The 22055-nt window shown below is 35.3% G+C and overlaps 3 protein-coding genes across 3 annotated transcripts; 2 read left to right on the forward strand and 1 right to left on the reverse strand.

The window, feature by feature from the left end:
• Positions 1-1462: 1462 nt before the first annotated feature.
• On the forward strand, positions 1463-6461 carry LOC114946597 (gustatory receptor for sugar taste 43a-like). Its single transcript, XM_029323173.2, has 8 exons — positions 1463-1571; positions 3362-3563; positions 3810-4026; positions 4104-4437; positions 4529-4639; positions 4833-5107; positions 5419-5577; positions 5658-6461. The coding sequence occupies exons 1-8, from the start codon at positions 1502-1504 to the stop codon at positions 5814-5816; spliced, it is 1527 nt and encodes a 508-aa protein (XP_029179006.1). The 5' UTR covers positions 1463-1501; the 3' UTR covers positions 5817-6461.
• A 2597-nt stretch (positions 6462-9058) lies between these two features.
• LOC114946400 (gustatory receptor for sugar taste 43a-like) lies at positions 9059-13552 on the forward strand. Its single transcript, XM_029322864.2, has 9 exons — positions 9059-9574; positions 9706-9846; positions 10527-10713; positions 11000-11216; positions 11294-11627; positions 11722-11832; positions 12041-12315; positions 13027-13185; positions 13265-13552. Exons 2-9 carry the CDS (start codon positions 9717-9719, stop codon positions 13421-13423), a joined length of 1572 nt encoding a protein of 523 aa, XP_029178697.2. The 5' UTR covers positions 9059-9574; positions 9706-9716; the 3' UTR covers positions 13424-13552.
• On the reverse strand, positions 13441-21387 carry LOC114946399 (phosphatidylinositol-3,5-bisphosphate 3-phosphatase MTMR3). Its single transcript, XM_029322862.2, is given in 17 exon segments — positions 13441-14837; positions 14964-15148; positions 15247-15348; positions 15503-15794; positions 15874-16113; positions 16186-16436; positions 16529-16693; positions 16780-16965; positions 17034-17108; positions 17110-17230; positions 17363-17553; positions 17732-17933; positions 18016-18194; positions 18290-18476; positions 18626-18944; positions 19132-19187; positions 20874-21387. Coding segments are annotated over 15 exon segments (3021 nt in total). The 5' UTR covers positions 18934-18944; positions 19132-19187; positions 20874-21387; the 3' UTR covers positions 13441-14500.
• Between the last annotated feature and the right edge of the window lie 668 nt (positions 21388-22055).

Consider the following 22055-nt stretch of genomic DNA (forward strand, 5'->3'; position numbering starts at 1 on the left):
AAATATGAAGAACCGCTAAAAATACAGTGACGAAAATTGTGTTTGCCAGGATATAACTAATAGATTGCAAAAATCGTAATCAATTCTGATTACAGATGTAAATCGTGATAAATGGTTGACACAAAGTCAGATATCGTCGTAACAATCAAATGACAATATTAATGGTGTGTCTGTAAAATATATATGTGTATGTGTATATTATGTACACATTTGCACTACATACAATTGTTTATAATATTGCAAATGCAATCGTGTAAACCACGTTGTATACGACGTGCAGTAATAATTAGAATAAACATTAGTATATAATTTTATATAATTATTTAGAATGTGTGAAAGATATAAATATTTCAAATATTTATAATATCAAGTAAATTATTTTGTTTATAGTTTATATATATACGTAAATATATAAGTTATTTGCTTTTATATACATGTGTGCATGTGTGTATGTGCAAATATACACGTAATTACATATTTTTACGTATCTTGCAATGATTTATAGAAAATGGTAAAAAATAGCACAATTAGAAAGCACTGCAATATTTCTTTTGAGTTAATTTTAGGCGAAACATTTAGATATACTTTTTGTACATATAATATCAAAAGTATTGTGCACGTGTTATAAGAATAAATTGCGAAAATAAAAAATAACAATTTGCTGCGGCTTTACATTTAATATTCTTGACTAATATTTGCCTAATAATATATACGTTGCACGATAGAAGAGATAATATGCATATATAACTGCTGAAACTCGTCCTCTATTCTATATCATTGATTCGATCACTTGTGAATAAGAAAAAGACATGTCGGGTCTTTCCTATGTTTTCAATGAGTACCCTTATATACGAGTGGAATCACTGATCTACTTATTGTTATCGGGGAGCCTATTTCTTTTTATAGACTCCGGTATGTACTTTTACACTTGCAAAATCTCATCGCATGTTCGAATACGCACGTAGGAGGTAGATAAGTGCGTATATTTTTCAAAGGATAAGTATCTCTCACAATCGTGAACATTAATTCTCCGTTGACAATCTGACGAGTGACGAGTACGAATGGAAGGAGCTGGTGCATAAAGCGCATGGTGTTGCGAATGCAGTTGATAGAATTGTGTCGCATTTCGCTCCGTAATTCGCGCCTCAACATAAATTCTCAATAAATCTCGCAACGCTCGATCTTCAGAAATCGACGATGCCATTGACGGTGATTCTCGTCAAGTCTGTCTCCGAAGGAATATTTTTGCAAAAGATTTCGTGATTTTATTTGTTCGTCCCGTCAAATATAAAAAGGTGAAGTTTACATCGTCCGCACATTACTTTCTCATTCTTTGTACACCATTCACACACGCACTTTATATTTGAGTGTACGAAATGTTATGAAAATTTGTCAAATTGTAAATATAATTTCTACATATATGATTGTAGGAGTCCGTTTAATGTAGCCCACAAATTATTTTACGAGTGCGCTTTCGAACGACTTTGATGAAACTTCCCTCATGTCCAGAAAAATGCATGCGCGATGGAACGATTTCGATAAACAACGAATGGCAAATACAATGAAAAACAGTAAGATAATACAAGTCTTCTTTTTACGTTTTTGATTATAAAATTTGTGTTGTCTAGTACATAATTAAAAAATTATATACATAATTAAAACTCGGCAAATTAAAATCAAGTTTGTAAAAGATATTCGAGAATTAAAATTAAAATATAAAAATATAAAAAATATAAAAAATATAATAAAATATAAAATTAAAATATAACTGTTTAATATAATATAGTGTAGCATCATTTATACCTGCGTTATTTGTTAATAAAGATTATTGAATTGTATTTCTCAAATTTGTATTAGTATTCTGCCATCAATTTACTATACTAACAATAATTTGCTATTATAATTAAACTTTGATAACAAAACTGAGTTTGATTTATAAGTCGACACAATTACTTTTACTTGTAACTTCCTAAGATACTACCAAATCTGCTTTTAAATACTAAATTTATGTAGCATATATATATATCATTTTGTTTAATCTAACTGATTATAATTATGCACGCAAGGCAAATATATATTATTCTTTGTAAATAAAATCTCATAAATTGCGACGCAGGCATGCATAAATTATTATTTCAATCGATACATAAATAATATATTGATTAATTATGCAACGCATAAAAATTCAATATTTAAATCTTTAACAAAAAATACGAACGTAGAAATAAAATTTTCGAATCTTTTGTGATCAAATCTACGCTTTCATTAAACTCGCGCGAGCTTCAACACCCTACTCATCCATTACGCTGCGCGGCTCGCATGAAACTGATTTTCGTGCGAGGTATCGCGAGTGCGAAACCGAGGTCACGTGACCACTAGACCCACTGGTCATGTGACCACTAGTCATGTGACCAACGGTCCCGCGCTCGCAATACCTCGCACGAGAATCAGTTCCGCGCGAAGCGCGCAGCGTGATAGATGTAGGGGATGTATTAATCTGAAAAGGATAGAAAGAGAGAGTTGCTTTCATTGGGACTGATTCATTACTGATTGTGAAATTAGATGTTGGAATGGAAGCGAAGATAATCTGATCGGAAGATTCTTGTAGTAAATAATATTTTTTGTTTTCAGTTAAAAGTGTATAGGTATAATGAATTTATTGGAATCACGAAATAAATAAATATATTTTTATGCATGCATTGCAATAATAATTTTATACATGCGTTGCCATTTTTAAGTTTTTATTACCAAAGAATAATATACTTTCCCCCTACATCTATCACGCTGCGCGCTTCGCGGATGTAATTATATTCAATTAAACATTAAATTAAACAAAATAGGAAAAAATATATAAAGAGACATATATATATACAAAATAGTTCTCAAACAATACATCAGAAAATCGGCAAATTAGAACTATGTACATAATAGAAATTCAATAAATTAAGATTATATGCATATAATGGTAATTCGAGAATTAAAATTATGTATATAATAAAAATTCGGTGATTTAAAATTATGTACATAATAGAATTTCAGTAATTTAAATAATATGTACATAATAGAGATTTGCACGCGGGAATTAACATTATGTACGAAAAAATTCGGCAAATTAAAATTATGGTCATAGCATCAAGTAACTGTCATTGTGAATATTAATAATTTGACAGTTGTAAAATAAGCAATAAAAATGTTATCAAAGGAGCATGCGAAGTGCACGTTTATTGTCCAGTATTTAAAAAAATTGATAAATGATGCGATTATGAGAATTAGTAAAAATTATGGAACATGATACACAAAATTTAATAATCATATATGACATATATCATGCAAAGAATTCCTGTACTTTATTTGTTCGAAGAAAAACCCTCAAACGTGGATGAATACGACGTGGCAAATCCCAACGTGGCGAGTAATAACAAGTCGATAAACAGCGATTTATACCAAGCGGTGTTTCCGATCTATCACATCAGCAAACTGACCGGAGTATTTCCAATGAGATTTGTGCGACAGATGTCTGGCAGGTATCAAGGACGATTGAGCATCGTCGATAGCATTTACAGGTGACAATCAAATCATTTCACATTTAAAAAATATACATATATATTTAACTGATATAGAAATTGATTCCTATGTAAGACATCCTATTTTTACCTCAAAGAGGCAGTATAACGAATACTTTTCTATATTTAGAAGTTTAAAAGAAAAGAAATATTTAGCAATGATATTAAATATGAAAATATAAAAAATCATTATATTAACTTTAATATATTAAATAAGCAAAATATAATTAAATTAATGTATTGCAGTCTGCTCCTATTGGCAATCCTGATAGGCACCGAGATTTGGGGGTTTTGGCGCGATCTCCGATGTGGCTCGGAACACAGCACCCGACTTAAGACGAAGAACACAGTGATTACCACCTTGATCGACCTGTTGGGTGTGTCGAGTCTCACAGCCGCCTCCATCATCGGTTCAATTCTGTGCTGGCAGCACGTGCAGATTGTCATCGATAAACTGGTTGAGGTAAATTCTTTTCTTTTGTCTAATTGCCTTTAAAGAGAGACTATCGCATTCAAATTCCTCGGTTCATTTGCTTCAAGTGCGACGAGAAGATGAAAATCGTATCGCCGAAGAAGCTGCAGAGAGTCACCATCATACTGACGTTGGTCTGCCTCTCCTATACTATCATTCTTTCCTGTCTCGATTTCTACACATGGATATACGAAGTGAGACGGCATAAAAAGCAGGACAACATGGGTCCACTCAATTATCTTCCCCTGTACTTTATGTACATCGTTATCGTTATGATGGAGCTCCAATACGCCATCATCGTGTACAACGTGGGTCATCGATTCTTCAGGATCAACACGAGCCTCGAATACATCCTTAAAAGTAGCAAGATTACGAATCAATTCAGGAAGGATCTTGGATTAGGTGCATATTTTCTAATTGTTATAGTAATGATCATCAGTTATTTTTAACTAATTTTTAAATAAACATTTCTAAAAAGACTCAAATTTCTTAGCCGGTGACCTGCGAGATCAAGGACAACTCATTACGTATGTCCAACAAAAAATGATGGGAAATACTCGACTGTTTCGTAAATCGAAGATCATGGATTCCACTGGCGCAAATGGTACGATTTTAGCTTTCGTATTAACAAAGTATTTGATGAAAATTTTACAATTATAATTAAAATATAATATTCATATAGTCGGATAAAATTAAATGCTATAAATGTATTGGAAAATAACAAAAATTATATATGTATAATAATATAGTTTAAGATAAATAGTTTCGGTAATGATTAAAATTGTAGCCATTTTCAGATAATAGAAGTTTCATGGACAAAATATCCCGACTGTTGGCAGTACACTCATCTCTATGTGACACAATCTCGCATATAAATAACGCTTATGGCGTCGTTATACTCTTAATTACAATTACCTGTGTAACACATCTAGTCATTACGCCGTCCTTTTTAATAATAGAAGGTGACAGATGGTGCGAACCTTTATTCTTCGCAGTACAAGGATTGTGGTGCGTCTTTCACACTTGGAAGCTGCTCGTGGTCGTGCAGCCCACATATGCCACTACAATGCAGGTAATATTTGGTATATTGTCAAATTTAAATTAATGAATGAACATATATTGGGTTGGCTAATAAGACTGTGCAGTTTTTGGCGATAGATGGATTTAATGTTCTGAAAAGCAACCGTATTCAATTCAAATCGTGAAAGCGCGCATTTTGTTCGATAGGTGATGAAACATTCAAAATTTCAAAAAACTCAGAAATATAACAAATCACAATAAATCTTTACCTATTTCTTGAAAGTAAAATTTGAATATATTTTTTGTCGTTGAGTAATTTATTATTTTATATTTCGATCTTGCGAATTGTACGACTATTTTCAGGGAAAGAAAACAGCAGTATTGGTAAGCCAATTGCTGTCAGCGAATCATGATAGGGAAGGCACGAAACAACTAGAAATCTTTTCACTTCAGCTTCTGCACCGCCCATTAGAATTTTCAGCGTGCGGACTCTTTACCCTAGATCGTAGTCTAGTAACTTCGGTAAATAAATTTTGACTTTCCTCTCCTGCGTGCCAAAACTTTAAAAATGCAGAAAAAAGATTTACAAAATGTATTTCTAGATTGCTGGCGCAGTCACAACGTATCTCGTAATACTGATGCAGTTTCAACAAGCTGACGACACAAAGGGCAGTTTCGACAACATATTGAAGAATGCTACGCAAATGTTGAAGAACGTGACGACTCTTCACAATATTACAGCGGGAAGGTTAGGTCTATAAATTAGGACAAACTGTGCTTCTCTTCCACTGATCTCAATTTTTTTTATGTTTTCGAATCTATAATAAAGCTTTTTAAAATTTAGTATACCCACATATTTATTTGAAAAATTTAGTTGCCCACATATTTATTTGAAAAATGTCCACGATCGAAAGAGTCAAATCGAGATGAATGCAATGCAGAAAGATGCAGATTTCAAATGTGATATATCAGAGTTTTAAAAAAATGATAAAATCTACACAGCGCACACGAAATTCATAATTAATAGGTATACGTTTTGTGCGAACAAATTCTTTAACTTAAGCCTAACATTTTAATACAATGTTGTGTGAACGTTTTATCGTTATAGATATGTGTCTAATGATAAGGGAGGGATCAATGTAGGATAAAATATGGGTCTTGGATGTGAACCGATCGATATCAGATGCATGCGATAATAACATTTAATATCCTAATTCTCATATATACAACGGTGATATAAGAAATACGATCTCGTTTGTTTCGCTCGATCGCTAATTAACGAATGATCACTGTCATCGTGATCGTGGACTAAAGTTTTATAAATTTGTTTTTTACGTACCTACTTGCCCTGTGTATAAGTTTTCAAAAAGTGGATGCGTGAGTAGCTTCTAATATACATAGTACTAGAGAAGGAATAAATATGTATTGTGTTATTTTTATAAAAAATATAAAAAGTATAATATAATTTTAATAAAAATATTTGTTAATTATGGCACGCTCACACACACACACACACACACACACACATATAAACATAATTTAATATTTTGTAATTGTAATATGTAAAGACAAAATTAGTACATAACTACGTATATTATTATTAAAATTGCATTTAATGCTATTGTTTAGATATAGATTAAATATTTGAGAATAGTTTAAATATAAATATAATGACTATAAACAATCTATATATATTATAAATAATAATTTTAAAAAACAACTAAAAAATGTGAAGATGCATGAAAAGTAGATAAAAATCATAGAGAATGACAATGACCTAATTTCCTTCAAAATATTAAACGACATAAAATATATTGCCATTCATTATTCATTCACTTTCACCACGTATAACAAACAGAACAATTTTCTACGATCAATTTCATCTCCAGAGTTCCTTATACATATATTTTTCTATCGCGCTTCCAACGCAATTATGTATGCAAAGAACATAAACACAATTCCTTCGTAATATTTTTGCAAGGAAGAATTAATTTAAAAATTATATAATTAAAATAATAGGTATTATATTATTTTAACAAAACGATGATTCTTATATATAAATTTATTTTGCCTTTTATAGAAATATTTAAAAATAATTATTGAAAATTGAAAATCTGCATCCAAATTTTGTTTAACATATATTTTTTCAAATTAATATCGTTTTTTTCTGCATATAAAGTCCTTTCGATTAATATATTAACGAGAATGTCGAGTTAAAATTAAAGTAAAGATTAAAATCAATTAAGAAAGAATAGAATCTCAATTATTATTCACCCACATTTTTATTTAAATTTAAATCTAAAGTAAATATCTGAATAAAGAAGTAAATGTTCTAATAATTTTTTTATTCAAACTTTTAATAAAGAGATGAAATAAAAACTGCAATTATGTCACAGGCATTCATTTAAACATGTCGCAAAACAATTTATGTAAAAAATAATTTCTTATTTACTTATACTAATTGTGAAATAAATTATACATTATATATAGTCTTTTGTATCTCACAGCCTCGTGTAATTACGGACTTTTATCGCGGCGCTTGATCGATTGTGCGGGAAATACGAGAGTGATCGAAGTTACAATATTGACACACTAAAGCTTTTCTTTTTACGATAACTCTCCTTGCTTCAACGACGATGACGACCTAGCTTCAGTTCTACCCGTGTCTTTATCTATTCAACAAGCAGTACGTGTAACACTGAACAACAAAATTATTTAACATTTTTCCAAATTATTTCAAACTATCCAAAATAATATCAGATGACTTGTGACAAATATACTTTCAGGTACCTTCTTAGTATTCTTTCTGTGTTACATTTTAAGAAGCGACACTCTTAATTACAATTTTAACAGTACTATATATTTTTGTCTAAATATCACAGTAATCACAGTTTTTTGTGAAATAATGGATCAATCTTAATTTTTTATTATATATTTCATATGAAGAACATTTCTTTTTTGAAAGATAATTATAGTTTTATACTGTTTTTATAAAAGTAGCAATTTTATGACAATTATTAATGTGTTGTATACATTATCACACGTGTGCACTGCTAGAGAAAATAAATACAAGAAATGTATTTCTAGACTACTTATCTTTAAATTAAAGAAAAATATGCAAGAAACACTAAAAATACATGTACAGCAACGAAAATTGTGTTTGCCACCATATAACTAATAGATTGTAAAAATCGTAATCGATTCTGATTACAGATGTAGTTCGTGACAAATGATTGACACAAAGTCAGATATTACTCGTCGTATCGATCAAATAACACTTAATGGTATCTGTAAAATATGTATAGTATGTGCGTATGTGTTATGTGTGCATGTGTATACATTTGTACTACATATGCAATTATGTTTATAACGTTGCAAGTGCGATCGTTATTGTATAAACCACGTATTCGACGTGCCGTGGTAATTAGAGAAAGTTAGTATAATTTTATATAATTATTTAAAATGTGTGCAAAATATAAATATTATAATATTTATAATATAATGTAAACTACTTTATATTTTCAATATTTATTATTTTATTTAAAATATTTATAATTTTCACGAATACGTGCAAATAAATATCAATGTAATAATAAGAATTAAATATTTTGTTTAATTGCAATGTCAATGTTTTAAGAGCTAAATATTTTGTTTTTAACACAATATTTAGTTCTTATTGCATTGATATTCATTTGCACGTGTTCGACCGCAGATTTTGTTAAGTGCAATGATTTTTTTCAATGTATGTAATATTAAAAGTATCGTGCACGTATTAAAAGAATGAATGCAAAAACGAAGAAGAACAATGCGCTGCAACTTTCATTTAATATTCTCGAGTAATATTAAAAGTATCGTGCACGTATTAAAAGAATGAATGCAAAAACGAAGAAGAACAATGCGCTGCAACTTTCATTTAATATTCTTGAGTAATATTTGCCTAATAATATATACGTGGCACGATAGAAGAGATAATATATAATTGCTGAGACTCGTGTCCTATTCTATTTCAGTGATTCGATCACAAAAACAAGCAAGAGACTTGTTGTGCCTTTCCCTTGTTTTCAATGAGCACCCTTGTATAACAGCGGAATCACTGATCTACTTGAGACCGGGGAGCCTATTTTTTTATAGACTACGGTGTGTACCTTTACACGTGCAAAATCTCGTCGCGTGTTTGAGTACGCACGTAGGAGTTAGATAAGGGTATGTTTTTCAAAGGATAAGTATCTCTCGCGACCGTCAACAATAATTATCCGTCGACAATCTGACGAGTACGAATGGAGGAGCGGGTGCATAAAGCGCATAGGGTTGCGAATGCAACTGATAGAACTGTGCCGCATTTCATTCCGTACGTAATTCGCGTCTCGACAAGAATTCTCAATTAATCTCGCAACACTAGATTTTCAGCAATCGACGATGCTTTTAGCGGTGATTCTCATCAAGCCTATTCCGAAGCAACGATATTTTTGCAAAAGATCTCCTCGTGACTTTGTTTCTTCGTCCTGTCAAATTTAAAAGGGTGAAATTTTCATCGTCTGCACATTACTCTCTTATTTTTTGGTACACCATACACACACGCACTTTATATTTTAATATACTAAAATGTTGTAGATTTGTCAAATTATAAATATAATTGTTATATAATCGTAGGTGTCCGTTCAATGGTGTTCGCGAATTATTTTACGAGTGCGCCTTCGAACGTCATTGACGAAACTGCCCTTATGTCCAGAAAAATGCATCTGCGGTGGAACGATTTCGATAAACAACAAACGGCGAATAAAATGACAAACAGTAAGATAATACAAACCTTCATTTTACGTCTGTGTTCTATAAAATTCAAAATTCATTTACGTTTACCCCCATGTGAGAGTAGGAAGATTGAGATCAAATACTATAGAACGCTTGATGATTCTGAAGCATGAGCTTAATTCAAAATTTATGTAATGTTAAGACATTCATATTTATATTTATATTTTGCTTTCTTTCTTCCTCTATAATTAAAATTACTTTAAACTTAAAATAAGTATTTTTTAATATTAAGGAAAAGAAACATCTTAAGATATACATATTACATGTTTAAAAAAAAATATTTATTCTTATTCAAACTAAATGATTTCGTTTATTTCAATGAGTTTGAAGTATCTGGTGAAAAACACGTCTTTAAACAAGAAATTTTGCCATCAACAATTTAATATATTATTCATTGAAATTCATGAAATCGCCAAATTTCTCTTAACATTTAAATATATTTAAAATGTCACTTTTAAATTGTTTTTATAACAAGTAAAACAAAATAAATATTTAAAAAATTGATTGAGAGTTCGCAAAAATTACGGAACATGATATACAAAATTTAACAATCACATATATGTCATGCAAAGAATTCCTGTACTTTATTTGTGCGATGTAACACGTGTGTTATAATCGTATGAGAATGGGCGATTCAAACTGATGGAATAATGTGTATATAGACAAACCCTTAAACGTGGACGAATACAACGTGGCGAGTAATAACAAGTCGATAAACAGCGATTTATACCAAGCAGTATTTCCGATTTATCACATCAGCAAACTGACCGGTGTATTTCCAACGAGATTTGTCCGACAGGTGTCTGGCAGGTATCAAGGGCGATTGAGCGTCATCGATAGCATTTACAGGTGACAATCAAATCGTTTCACATTCTTGTCGACCACGTGTAGATAAAGATCAAAGTTTAACATATGAAATATATATGTTTATATATTTATTTTATATAGAGATTGATTCCTATATAAGATATCCTCTATTTTTACCTAAAAAGGCAGTAACAAACAGTTTCCATATTTAGAAGTTTAAAAGACGAAAAGTATTTAACAATGAAATTAAATATGAAAATATATGAAATTATTAGACTAACTTTAATATATTAAATAAGCAAAATATAATTAAAATAATGTATCGCAGTCTGCTTCTATTGGCGATCCTGTTAGGCAGCGAGATCTTTGGTTTCTGGCGCGATCTCAGACATGGATGGGAAAGCAGCACCCGACTTAAGTCGCAAAACGCGGTGCTCGTCACCTCGGGCGACGTGTTGGGTGTGATGAGTCTCACAGCCGCCTCCATCATCGGTTCTATTCTGTACTGGCAGCATGTGCAGATTGTCATCGATAAACTGGTTGAGGTACATTTTTTTCTTTCGTCTAATTATCTTTATCGAGAGACTATCGCATTCAAATTCCTGGGTTTATGCACTGCAAGTGCGACGAGGAGATGGGAATCCTCTCACCGAAGAAGCTGCAAAGGGTCACCATCCTGCTGACGTTGGCCAGCCTCTCCTACACCATCAGTCTTTCCTGTCTCGATGTCTATACATGGAAGTACGAAGTGAAGCTGAATAATAAGCCGGACGCCACGGGTCCATTCAATTATCTTCCCCTGTACTTTATGTACATCGTTATCATTATGATGGAGGTCCAGTTTGCCATTCTTGTGTACAACGTGGGCCAGCGATTTTTTAGGATCAATAAGAGCCTTGAAAATATCCTAAACAGTAGCAAGATTACGAATCAATTCAGGAAGGATCTTGGATTAGGTTCATATTTTCTAATCGTTATAGTAATGATCATCAGTCATTTTTTACTAAATCTATAAATTAACGCTTCTAAAGAGATCCTCAAATTCTTTAGCTGGTGATCTGCGAGATCAAGGACAACTCATTACGTATATCCAACAAGAAATGATGGGAAATACCAGACTGTTTCGTAAATCGAATATCATGGATTCCACTGTCGCAAATGGTACGGTTGTAGCCTTTGTATTAACGAAGTATTTGATAAAAAATTTACGAGTACTAATCACGTTAGTAATTACATTACAATTTGAATAATAGGATAAATTAAATGTTAAATGCATTAGAAAATAACGAAAATTATATATAATAATAATATATAGTTTAAGATAAATTTCTTCGGTAATGATTAAAACTGTAGCAAATTCCTTTTTTAGATAATAGAAGCTTCACGGACAGAATATCCCGACTGTTGGCAGTACACTCATCTTTATGTGACACGATTTCGCTTATAAATAGCGCTTATGGCGTCGTTTTACTTGTAATTACGGTTACCTGCTTAATACATCTCATTATTACGCCGTACTTTTTGATAATGGAAGCTGACGGAAGGCGCGACCCCCTATTCCTCGCGGTACAAGCATTGTGGTGCGTCTTTCACATTTGGAGACTGCTCATGATCGTGCAGCCCACATATGCCACTACAATGCAGGTAATATAATCAAATTTAAATTAATAAATTAACATACATTTATACATAATAATTTTATTACATGGTCAATGGTGACAGGAAGATTCAGTTTCGATCATCGTGACATTGTCATATATTGTCAAGATTACGATTGAGTAAAAGATTTTGACCGTCGCTTATTGTTTATAAAAATTAACAAATAAAAGTCCATGCAACGTAAAATTCAAGCGTGAACTAATAATAAAAAATTTAATTAAACAATTTAATGTAAGTATTTTACTCTATTTATATTATACACGTCCACGCTTATTAAACACAATACATTTTATATTATGTTAAAGATTGAAATATATACACTATTTTATTATTTATTATAAAATAAATACGTAAATATGAGTTTCTATATTCATCTATCTAAATATCATAATTTAACATGCAATATCTATTTGCACTTCATTTAATAATTTTTTAACAGATAATTAGCGATAATTAAAGCCTTTTTCATCACTCACGATCATGACAATATATGTATATCAAGATCAAAATCTGGAATTAAAGTCCTCTTTCATTTGCCGAGACAAAAATAAAACAAAATTTCAAAAAACTCAGAAATATAACAAATCACAATAAATCTTTATCTATTTCTTGAAAGTAGAATTTGAATATAATTTTTGTCGTTGAGTAATTTATTATTTTATATTTCGATCTCGTTAATTATACGACTATTTTCAGGGAAAGAAAACAGCAATATTGATAAGCCAATTGCTGACAGTGAGTCCTGATAAGGAAGGTACGAAACAACTAGAAATCTTTTCGCTTCAGCTTCTGCATCGCCCGTTAGAATTCACAGCGTGCGGACTCTTTACTCTGGATCGTACTCTCGTGACTTCAGTAAATAAATTTTGACTCTTCTCTCCGCGTGCCAAAACTTTAGAAATGTAGAAAAAAAATTTACAAAAAATATTTCTAGATTGCTGGCGCAGTCACAACGTATCTCGTAATATTGATCCAGTTCCAAAAAGAGGACGACACAAAGGGTAGTTTCGACAACATATTGAAGAATGCTACGCAAATGCTGAAGAACGCGACGACGCTTCACAATATTACAGCGGGAAGGTTAGGCCTGTAAATTAGGATAAACTGTGCTTCTCTTCGTTCTTACTTTTTTTATGTTTTCGAATCTATAATAAAGCTTTTTAAAATTTAGTACACGTCGCCCACACATTTATTCGTAAAATATCCACGATCGAAAGAATCAAGTCGAGACGAATGCAATGCAGAAAGATGCAGATTTCAGATGTGATATCAGACTTTAAAAAATGATGAAATTAATAGAGCGCACACGGAATACATAACACACATTTGGTGCGAACCAATTCCTTAACTTAAGCATAACATTTACTAATACAATGGCGAACGTTTTTTTTTTTCGTCACAGATAGGGGTCTAATGATAAGGGATCGATGTAGGGTGAAATATGGGTTTTGGATGTGAACCGATCGATATCAGACGCGTGCGATAATGACATTTAATATCCCAATTCTCGTACATACGGCGGTGATATAAGAAATACGATCTCGTTTGTTTCGCTCGACCGCTAATTAACGAACGATCGCTCTCGTCGTGATCAAATTGACAATTAATTAGCACTTCGCTCCGTAGTATAATCGTCTAACAAAGTTAGACGTCGATCACAGCCTATCTAAAAATTTGCCACTCACCACCCTTTCTCATCGTGCTAAGCGCGAAGATATTTAGAGAAACGGGTAAACTTGAAAGATCTCCCTGAATCTCTCAGAAGAGTTATCTCTCAGAAGAAGCCAGGAATTTTAGCTCGAGATTACTCCTAGGGTATATACAACCTCGTATACTATCTTTCTCCTTCGCTCTCTCTCTCTCTCTCTCTCTATCTCTCCTCCTCTCTCTAGCCGTTTTCTTCTGCGTATCCATTATATTCTTGTTCGCGTACAAATTATTAATCTAGCAATAAATATATTAAATCGCTTAGGACACTCTAGACGCGTTAGTCCGCATGCTATGTATATATTCGATACAAAGTATGTATAAATCCGGCGATGCAATGCACATCGCGCGGAGTTAGGTGATGCTGATCGGCAATCGATGGAGAAAGGAATCGCGCCATCCCCAACGAATTGCCTTCCCTCGGCTTTTCTTCTCTCCCACTGCTCTTCAAACTCTCCTCTTCTCAATTTGCCGTAGCCGCTGCGACGGATGGTTGCGTTTTCTGATGTGTCGCTTGCAACAAGTTATCGCAGCAAGTATCCTTCGTTACTGCGGGCGGCAGCTTTCTCGACCTTTGATATGTTACCGGTTGCGGCGGTGGAGTTACCTCAGAAGGATCGATCTCGTTCTCCGCTTTAGCATTCTGATGACGAGCGTTGCAAGGACACGAGTTTGTGTGATGATGGTGGTGAAGCCGCGTGTAGCAGTCGCTACACACCCTCACGGGATTGTAGAGCTGCTCGCTAGGCAGAGGGGTGGAGTTCTCGGAGCAGTCGGCGCAGAAAATCTTGCCACAGCATCTAATCGCGTAATGCAAGATTGTGCTTAGATTTATTTTTTAGAAGGCACGCATTATCGCGTGCCTTCCCATCTTTTAGCAGCAAATCTAGCAAGTCTATTACGGTTTCACCGTGCAAAATGCATACCTGCAGTGATGCTTACGTCTACCGAGCCAAAACTCCGTGTTACAACCCATGCACCGGGTCACGGCGTGATCGGGTACCCAAAGAGTAGGCGCGGGACTCAGCTCCTCTACGGCTTCCCAGGACATATCCGACGGTAGTGACTCTCCGTGTTCACCAGTGCTGCCCACGGAATCCGGTAATGAGCCCTGCGAATCGATAAATGCATAAATTTTTCGTTATGTCACTGCAGATTTGTGCGAGAGAGAGAGAGAGAGAGAATCAGAGATATAGAAGTTCTACTCACAATGTCGTCGATACGATCAGTATCGACGTTGTGATTGCAAACTTGCTTGATTAGTGCCAACCTTGTTGTGTGCAATTCTTTCCTTAGAGCTTCTTCCTTAAGCTGGAAAAGTAAATAAAAATTTGTACCAATCACGATGCCTGTCGCTTTAAAGGACTTTAGAGAGTGGGACGCTGTAATGTGTCGCCGGCTTATATTTTCGGGGAAATTTTCGCGAAAAGTGCGATAAAATACTAATAACTGCTGCTTCAAGTACCTTATGCTCTACGATAATTTGTTGTACTCGCATTTGGACGTCACAACATATGACAGGAAGACCGTCAACATCGTCCAGCCAGTCAGGATTATCTAGCATAACGTCCTGATGGGTTGGAGAAGCCGGACATATGCTACTGGGAGTTCTTGATATCAATGGGGCGCTAGTATCACTCACATCACTACCCTCGTTGTGATTGCGATTACACGATGAGCAAACGGCCCGTCCTGTTGTGGTGGTGCCGGTTTCGATCCATGGCGATACAATATCCCGCGACGGATTCGTCTGTGGTCTGTGAATTTTCATCAATTTTATATAAATTCTTGTCAACACATACGCGCATATAAAAATATGAAGTGACAAGTACGTACACTTCTTTCTCTCCGTTCACTGCTGCAATGGCAGAATCATTGTTAGGTATCAAAGTGTCGGTAGAACTATCTACCGAGGGATTGGCGGGTGAATCGTTGGATGTTTGATTCACAGTACATCGTTTCGTCTTGGTTTCAGTCTCCAATGAGTTCTCGTTCGCAGCTTCATTTTTATTATCGTCCACGGTTCTCGCGCTCTTCTGATCCGTTTCAGTCTCAAGCACTAGAGAATCGAATTTTCTGCAGCGGAAAAATCAGCATAAATTTAAGAACATTCTTATAGTAAAGACTCGACTATCATCGATTACGTACTTTTCCATGGAAATACTCGGATCACTACGTCTTCGGTGTAAATAAGCTGCATGATCGGGAGCGTGCATGAGGTCGCCATACGATCTCGTCTTCGTCATCTGTCCTTGCGGTTCCTCGCTTTCGCCGCCCTCAATGTCGATCATCGTCACCCTCTGCTTATCATCTCTCATACCGAGCGACGATTCCATAGAGCCTAAATACACTTCGGACCACAGGACAAGATCGCGCACGTTGCAACTTGGCCATAATACCTGGCATAACAAAAACAATAAAAATAGATATCTTTTTTCGCTATCATACATAGAAACATGTTAATCACACGATATACTTTTGATTGACATACTTGATTCTTTAACGGCGAATATAAATGATTTACAAACGCAGTCGAGTTGAGAAAACGCCAAACTGAGAACGTACGTTCGCGTATTCTCAATTGCAGCCTCTCCTGCCTAGTATTACACAGGAATGTACCAAATAATTGTGAATATGTATGCTGGGCTAATTTCACCTGAAACACATTGTTATTGTCAGATCGTTTGGGAAGAATTTCTTCTAATATATCTCGCAGTAGAACTGTTATTTTTATATATTTACAAGATACGCCGACGACATTTGAAAGCTACATTGAAACTGTAGAATCAACTGGTGAACGCAGTCGAGCCACTGAAGAAATACCGGACAACGTTCGTTGGGATCGTCGCAACCGATCGTTTGACCACATCGATCCGCGAACTTGTGTCCAAAGTCTAACCATTCTCTCTCAATCAAAACTTGGAATCCCTTTAAAAAAGGATGACATCAGTAATTGCATTTAATCTATGTCATCCTCTTCAAAAGTCGTTGTCTACCTCCATAGTGCGATAGTATGGATCAAGTAATATCTGCGCCAATGCGACAATTTGGGGCGTTCTATCCCAACCATCAGCTACAGTGCACTAATACTGGTCGACCATCCCTCTCAATCGCCGAAGCCACAGTAACAGCCGCCCGCAGTAAACCCGACATATGTTGCAGCCATCGCGTACCTTCCAGCAAACTTAACCAACTGTAAGAGAAAAATTGGAATAACAAAAAAAGTATATTATACTTATACAGTATAACTGATTAGGATAAATCATTGAATTTCTATCAAAATGCATACACAGAATGAACCTGACAGTTTGGGAGAACAACTCACTTTGGTTGATCCGCGTCCGACGCGCAAAGCTGTCGCACAGCGTGGAAGCTTTTCCGTATCGAGTGGATATTCGGCAAATTCATAAATTGTATATCACAACTCGGGTAATATTCTGGACATTCGCAGCCACCACCGCGTGCCCGATTCGCTACAGCTGTTGTATACGATCTCGCATCGACGATTAGAACTTTCTATAAATATAAAGCAAAAATCTAATATAAAATATCCGCAGGATATAATCTTACGCGCACTTAAATAATACAGACTGATATTCAAATGATACGTAATAAATATTTAAGTTTTATTTCCTTTTCTTGTAATTAAATTTTTCGTTGATTTGATTAATCATCTGTGACTAAAGACTCTTACCTTGGGAGCGCTCGGTGTTATAGTATCGTCACCGGCATCGGAGTATGTAATAGGCGAGTCTACCATCGTAGATTCGCCCTTATCGTAGCTACACGCGTCCGCGAGAGCCTTCAGAAGATCCTCATCCTCGGAACTTCTCCAGCCGAGCCAACCAACTTCCGGTTGGCTGCTGCGAGCTATCACGGCACCGTTATTCACATGCCTTAAAAATATGTAATCTCTTTTGTAAGACAAGAATGCGACACATAATTATAAATCATGCAGAAGAAGAAAAGACCATATACCTCCATACAATAGCTGGAATACGTCTGGAACTTCTAAATTTGGCAACAAATTCTAGGGTTTCATCGGAGATGCAAGCAGGTACCAAGAGCTGCGGTGGATAGGATGGACACATCCGGTAATCCTTATTTATTTGACTTATACGCCATGTACCGTGTAAATTGAACTTTAATCGCTCGACCTAAGAAAATATTTAATAATTTTGTAGACATTTGTATGTTATGTAAAAATTTTCCACACTCGGTAATCAGAAAAATTTAAAAGGTATATACCCACCTCCGAATTAAAAGTAGTAATATAAGAACTATTATCTTTTCCAAGCCTAGGATAATCTTTGCCCTCTTCTATAGACCACGCATAGTAAGCAAACGCGAATATATCTTCTATACTTTTTCGCGGATAGGTCACTTTGTGTAATCGTTTAAACCACTCTAAACAATGTTCGTTCGTGGTAAATGCACAACTGAAATAAAAACACAATATTCACTGGATTGAAATGACTATAAAAATCCAGTCGCGTCACACAATCCTCACAATAAATCCATAAAATAATCGCAAAAGACGAAACGAATGAATTCAATGAAGAATAAAGACGTAGAATTGGAGAAGTACCTTAAAGAACGTGCGTCTTTGCATCCAATGTGCAGATAGAAAATCTCTTTGACTTCTAATTGCTCAATGAGACCCAGAGGTATATTGTAACACGTTTGGCTTAATTGCAAATAAAGTCTATAATTCGAAAGGGCCAAAACACCGTCCGTCGTTCGTCCCAGAGCCACGACTGATTCCCCGCTCAACGGCGTGAATGGAATCGTCAGGGTTTCATCCTCGCACTCGAAATGCGTATGCTTGGGGAACAGTTCCGAAGCATGCAGATGGCATATGGACTGCAGACTGGTCGGTTCCTCGGAACTTTCCATCTCTGCGTCTTCTGCAAGAAAAAAAATTTACACGTGTCATTCAATGGTAATCAACTCTGTATATATATATGTCTTAAAAACATGCACAAAGATCTAAAATCTTGAAGCAAACAGAGGTGTGATATGATATGGAACAATGATACAATATTTTATCTTCATCACTCTGGATCATTGTTCCTTTAATTTAATTCAACTTACTTAATAGAAACTTTATCAGCGAGTATCCAATATCCCAAGATTAGGTATCCTGTTTCCTGTAACATATCAGTAATTTGTATAATGCCATTATAATGTATGCTCTGATTTAAACAAGTATCCTATTTACATTGTCAATAGCCTTTAGCATTTTTACAATGTTCCAAGATTAAAAATAATTTTAATTATTCAATTATGCTATCGCAATGTAAATTAAAGCACAAGAAAAAAAATTATATTTACTGGACAATATAGAAATTATTGATATATTCTCTTTCAGTAAATGTATCTGTTTTATTTATACTCTATAATTAATTCTCTATGAAATAATGCTTTAAATATATACAACTATAATGAATTCTATAAATGAATGTCAAAACTTTTCCAAGTAATACATCGAATTAACTTGACACTGCACTTATTGTATATTTTAATAATACAATTTAATATTATTTATTAGTATAGCTGCCCCTTCTTTTCACACTCTCGTCTACAATAGGTCTATTCATATTTATTTCAATTGTGTGTATATTTTTTACTCTTTATCCCTTGTCTGGAATCCGAATCTATATCTCATTTCAAATGCAAATCAAACGAACGCATAGCATTATACTTTGAATCATGTGCAATTTTTTTTCATTCACAAAACTTCTTTATTTTTGTACACTATTTCTCATCTGGCACTTCCACTTCCCTCTGTACATCTATATATTTCATTTCAAATGCAAATTAAGCATTATACTTTGAATCACGTGCAGAGCAATTTTTCCATTTTCTTTTCTTTTTTTTTTGCACATTATATTTCATCCGGCACTTCCGTTTCTCTACCTCAGGACAATTCGCGATCGGAATGACAGAGGCGGACCGCGTCCTCATCGCGGTTTAATCGCAGTGTCATCGTGCGCGCAGGGAAAGCAGAGATCCCGCTTTGCCTCGCTCCGGACACCGACGTCGATTATCGCCAATTCCGGCCGACCGACTTTTTTTTCCCGTCTACTACATTGTGCACACATATAGGTGGGACCGTAGTGGCGCGTAGTAGAAAGGGACAGCGACCGTAGATCAATTAAATCCCCGATTCCGAGTCGAGGCTGCATGCGGGAAGCTTTTCTCTTTCTCCTGGCGCACTTTTGACACTTCGCAGCGTTGAAAACAAAAATATATAAAATTAAAAAAAGATATATATATATATATATATATTTCGACCGACACCTGCTTTTTACTTGACAGTTCCAGAAGAAAAAATCGCACTTTAATAATTTACCTCCTTCCCTGCTCTCTTTAATCATTATTTTTCTCTGCACAATTTTTTTGATTAATCCATTTGATTGCTCCGTCTCTTTCCCCCGAACGGGGCCGGATGCGTATAGTTATTGCGAAAAGATACGTAACGTGCGAGCGCGGCCGAGAAGAGACGAGCACACAGATCCATTATTGCGTCTCCCCGTTTGAAATCGCAGCTGGCGACGCGAGACCGAGGAGCAAAAGCGCAGCACGGCGCAGCCGTATTATTTCGTTACGCTTTACTTGCTGCCGACCAGAGAGACGCGAGACTCGGCTCTTCCTTCGCCTCGGCTCTTGTGCGGCCGAGCCAGGCGACATGTGTCAACCTTGAGACGCGCGTCGCATACGGCGCGTAATTACTCGCGCGATTACTCTCTCTCTCTCCCTCATTCTTTCTCTCCTCCTCCCTCAAGAGCGAGAGAGAAGAGTAATTGCACGAAGAGACTTTGCTTCCTACTCACTTGCGTGATTTCCAAGACGATGAATGACAACGCACGTACGTCGTCAAGATTTCTCCTCTCTCTCTTTCTTTATTTCTCTCTCTCTTTCCTTATACAGAGTCCCCGTTTCTCTTCACGGAATCCATAAATCAAAGAACGCGTGCCGAGAATCTATGGAGAAACGCCGCGCATTAACAATCTCGCTCCGCGACGCGGGGCATCGTCCTCAGGGACACCACCGCGACAACACCGAGGCGCCAGAGAGACGGATCGACGCGAGTGCAGGACGGCGGCGGCGGCGGCGACGATGACGACCATCAGTTCTCATTACTGCGGCTGGACCTCATGCCTGTGTCACGCACGAGAATTCGTCGGCGCGTATCCTCGCGCGACCCGGACCGCTCCTTCGTCGCGACCGGGACGGGACCTCGACAAGCCTTCGCGAAATCACCCGAAAGTCTCGAGTATATACTCGTAGAACGTGAAAGCTGCCGTGCTCGACCGTACTCTGTGACAGATACGTACACACGTATAACTTCAAGGCGTCTTCTCATGACGCATCGCGTGTCACGTGGTGGCGAAACGTCAAGACGGATCCGCACGTGCGATTTTTCGTCCCCCGCCTAGGAACTTTTTGTCGTTCGAAATTTACTAGATACGAATACGATCTCTGCGCGCGAAAATTCGTAATCAAGCTGAATTGTAAGAATGAAGGAGCAATTTCACGTGTCGCTAAAACAGTGATCGAAGCAACAGATTTATCGCTCATAATTCACAATTTTGTAGTTTGAATCGGTTCAACTACAAAGCAACTTTCGCTGTTTAATTCAGCAACAAAAGTTGATACGTGATTTCAAACAATCGATTTCAACGGTTCGTGAAAAGGTATCTTTACGGTAAATTAGAATGATAACGATGATGTCAAATAATGCACATAATGATCATACATATATACTTAATTTTGAAAAAGTTACAAGTCACTAATCTTTGTGAAACACTTAAAAGTCTATTCGTGAGAGTTAATTTTATTCCATTTGTTGATAAAAATATATTTTTGCAACATATTCCATTTCTTTAATTTTATTTCCTATCATTTCCTAACAAAAAATTGTCGTTTTATTAAATGTGATTTAACTTTATCATTAATTAACTTGTAGAATAACATTTCTAATGTAGTATAATTATTAATAAAAGTAGGTTTGT

The sequence above is a fragment of the Nylanderia fulva genome, unplaced genomic scaffold (assembly GCF_048542155.1).
Source record: "Nylanderia fulva isolate GAGA-0341 unplaced genomic scaffold, ASM4854215v1 Scaffold9, whole genome shotgun sequence".
Classification (NCBI taxonomy): domain Eukaryota; kingdom Metazoa; phylum Arthropoda; class Insecta; order Hymenoptera; family Formicidae; genus Nylanderia; species Nylanderia fulva.

Excerpts from the sequence above, each read along its gene's own strand:
- LOC114946597 (XM_029323173.2), top strand. The coding sequence starts at position 1,502 with ATGTCCAGAAAAATGCATGCGCGATGGAACGATTTCGATAAACAACGA. Across the intron at positions 1,572-3,361 it reads GGCAAATACAATGAAAAACA|AAAAACCCTCAAACGTGGAT; the intron begins GTAAGATAATAC and ends ATTTGTTCGAAG. Across the intron at positions 4,438-4,528 it reads CAGGAAGGATCTTGGATTAG|CCGGTGACCTGCGAGATCAA; the intron begins GTGCATATTTTC and ends CAAATTTCTTAG.
- LOC114946400 (XM_029322864.2), top strand. The coding sequence starts at position 9,717 with ATGGTGTTCGCGAATTATTTTACGAGTGCGCCTTCGAACGTCATTGAC. Across the intron at positions 11,217-11,293 it reads TCATCGATAAACTGGTTGAG|TGCGACGAGGAGATGGGAAT; the intron begins GTACATTTTTTT and ends ATGCACTGCAAG. Across the intron at positions 12,316-13,026 it reads CATATGCCACTACAATGCAG|GGAAAGAAAACAGCAATATT; the intron begins GTAATATAATCA and ends GACTATTTTCAG.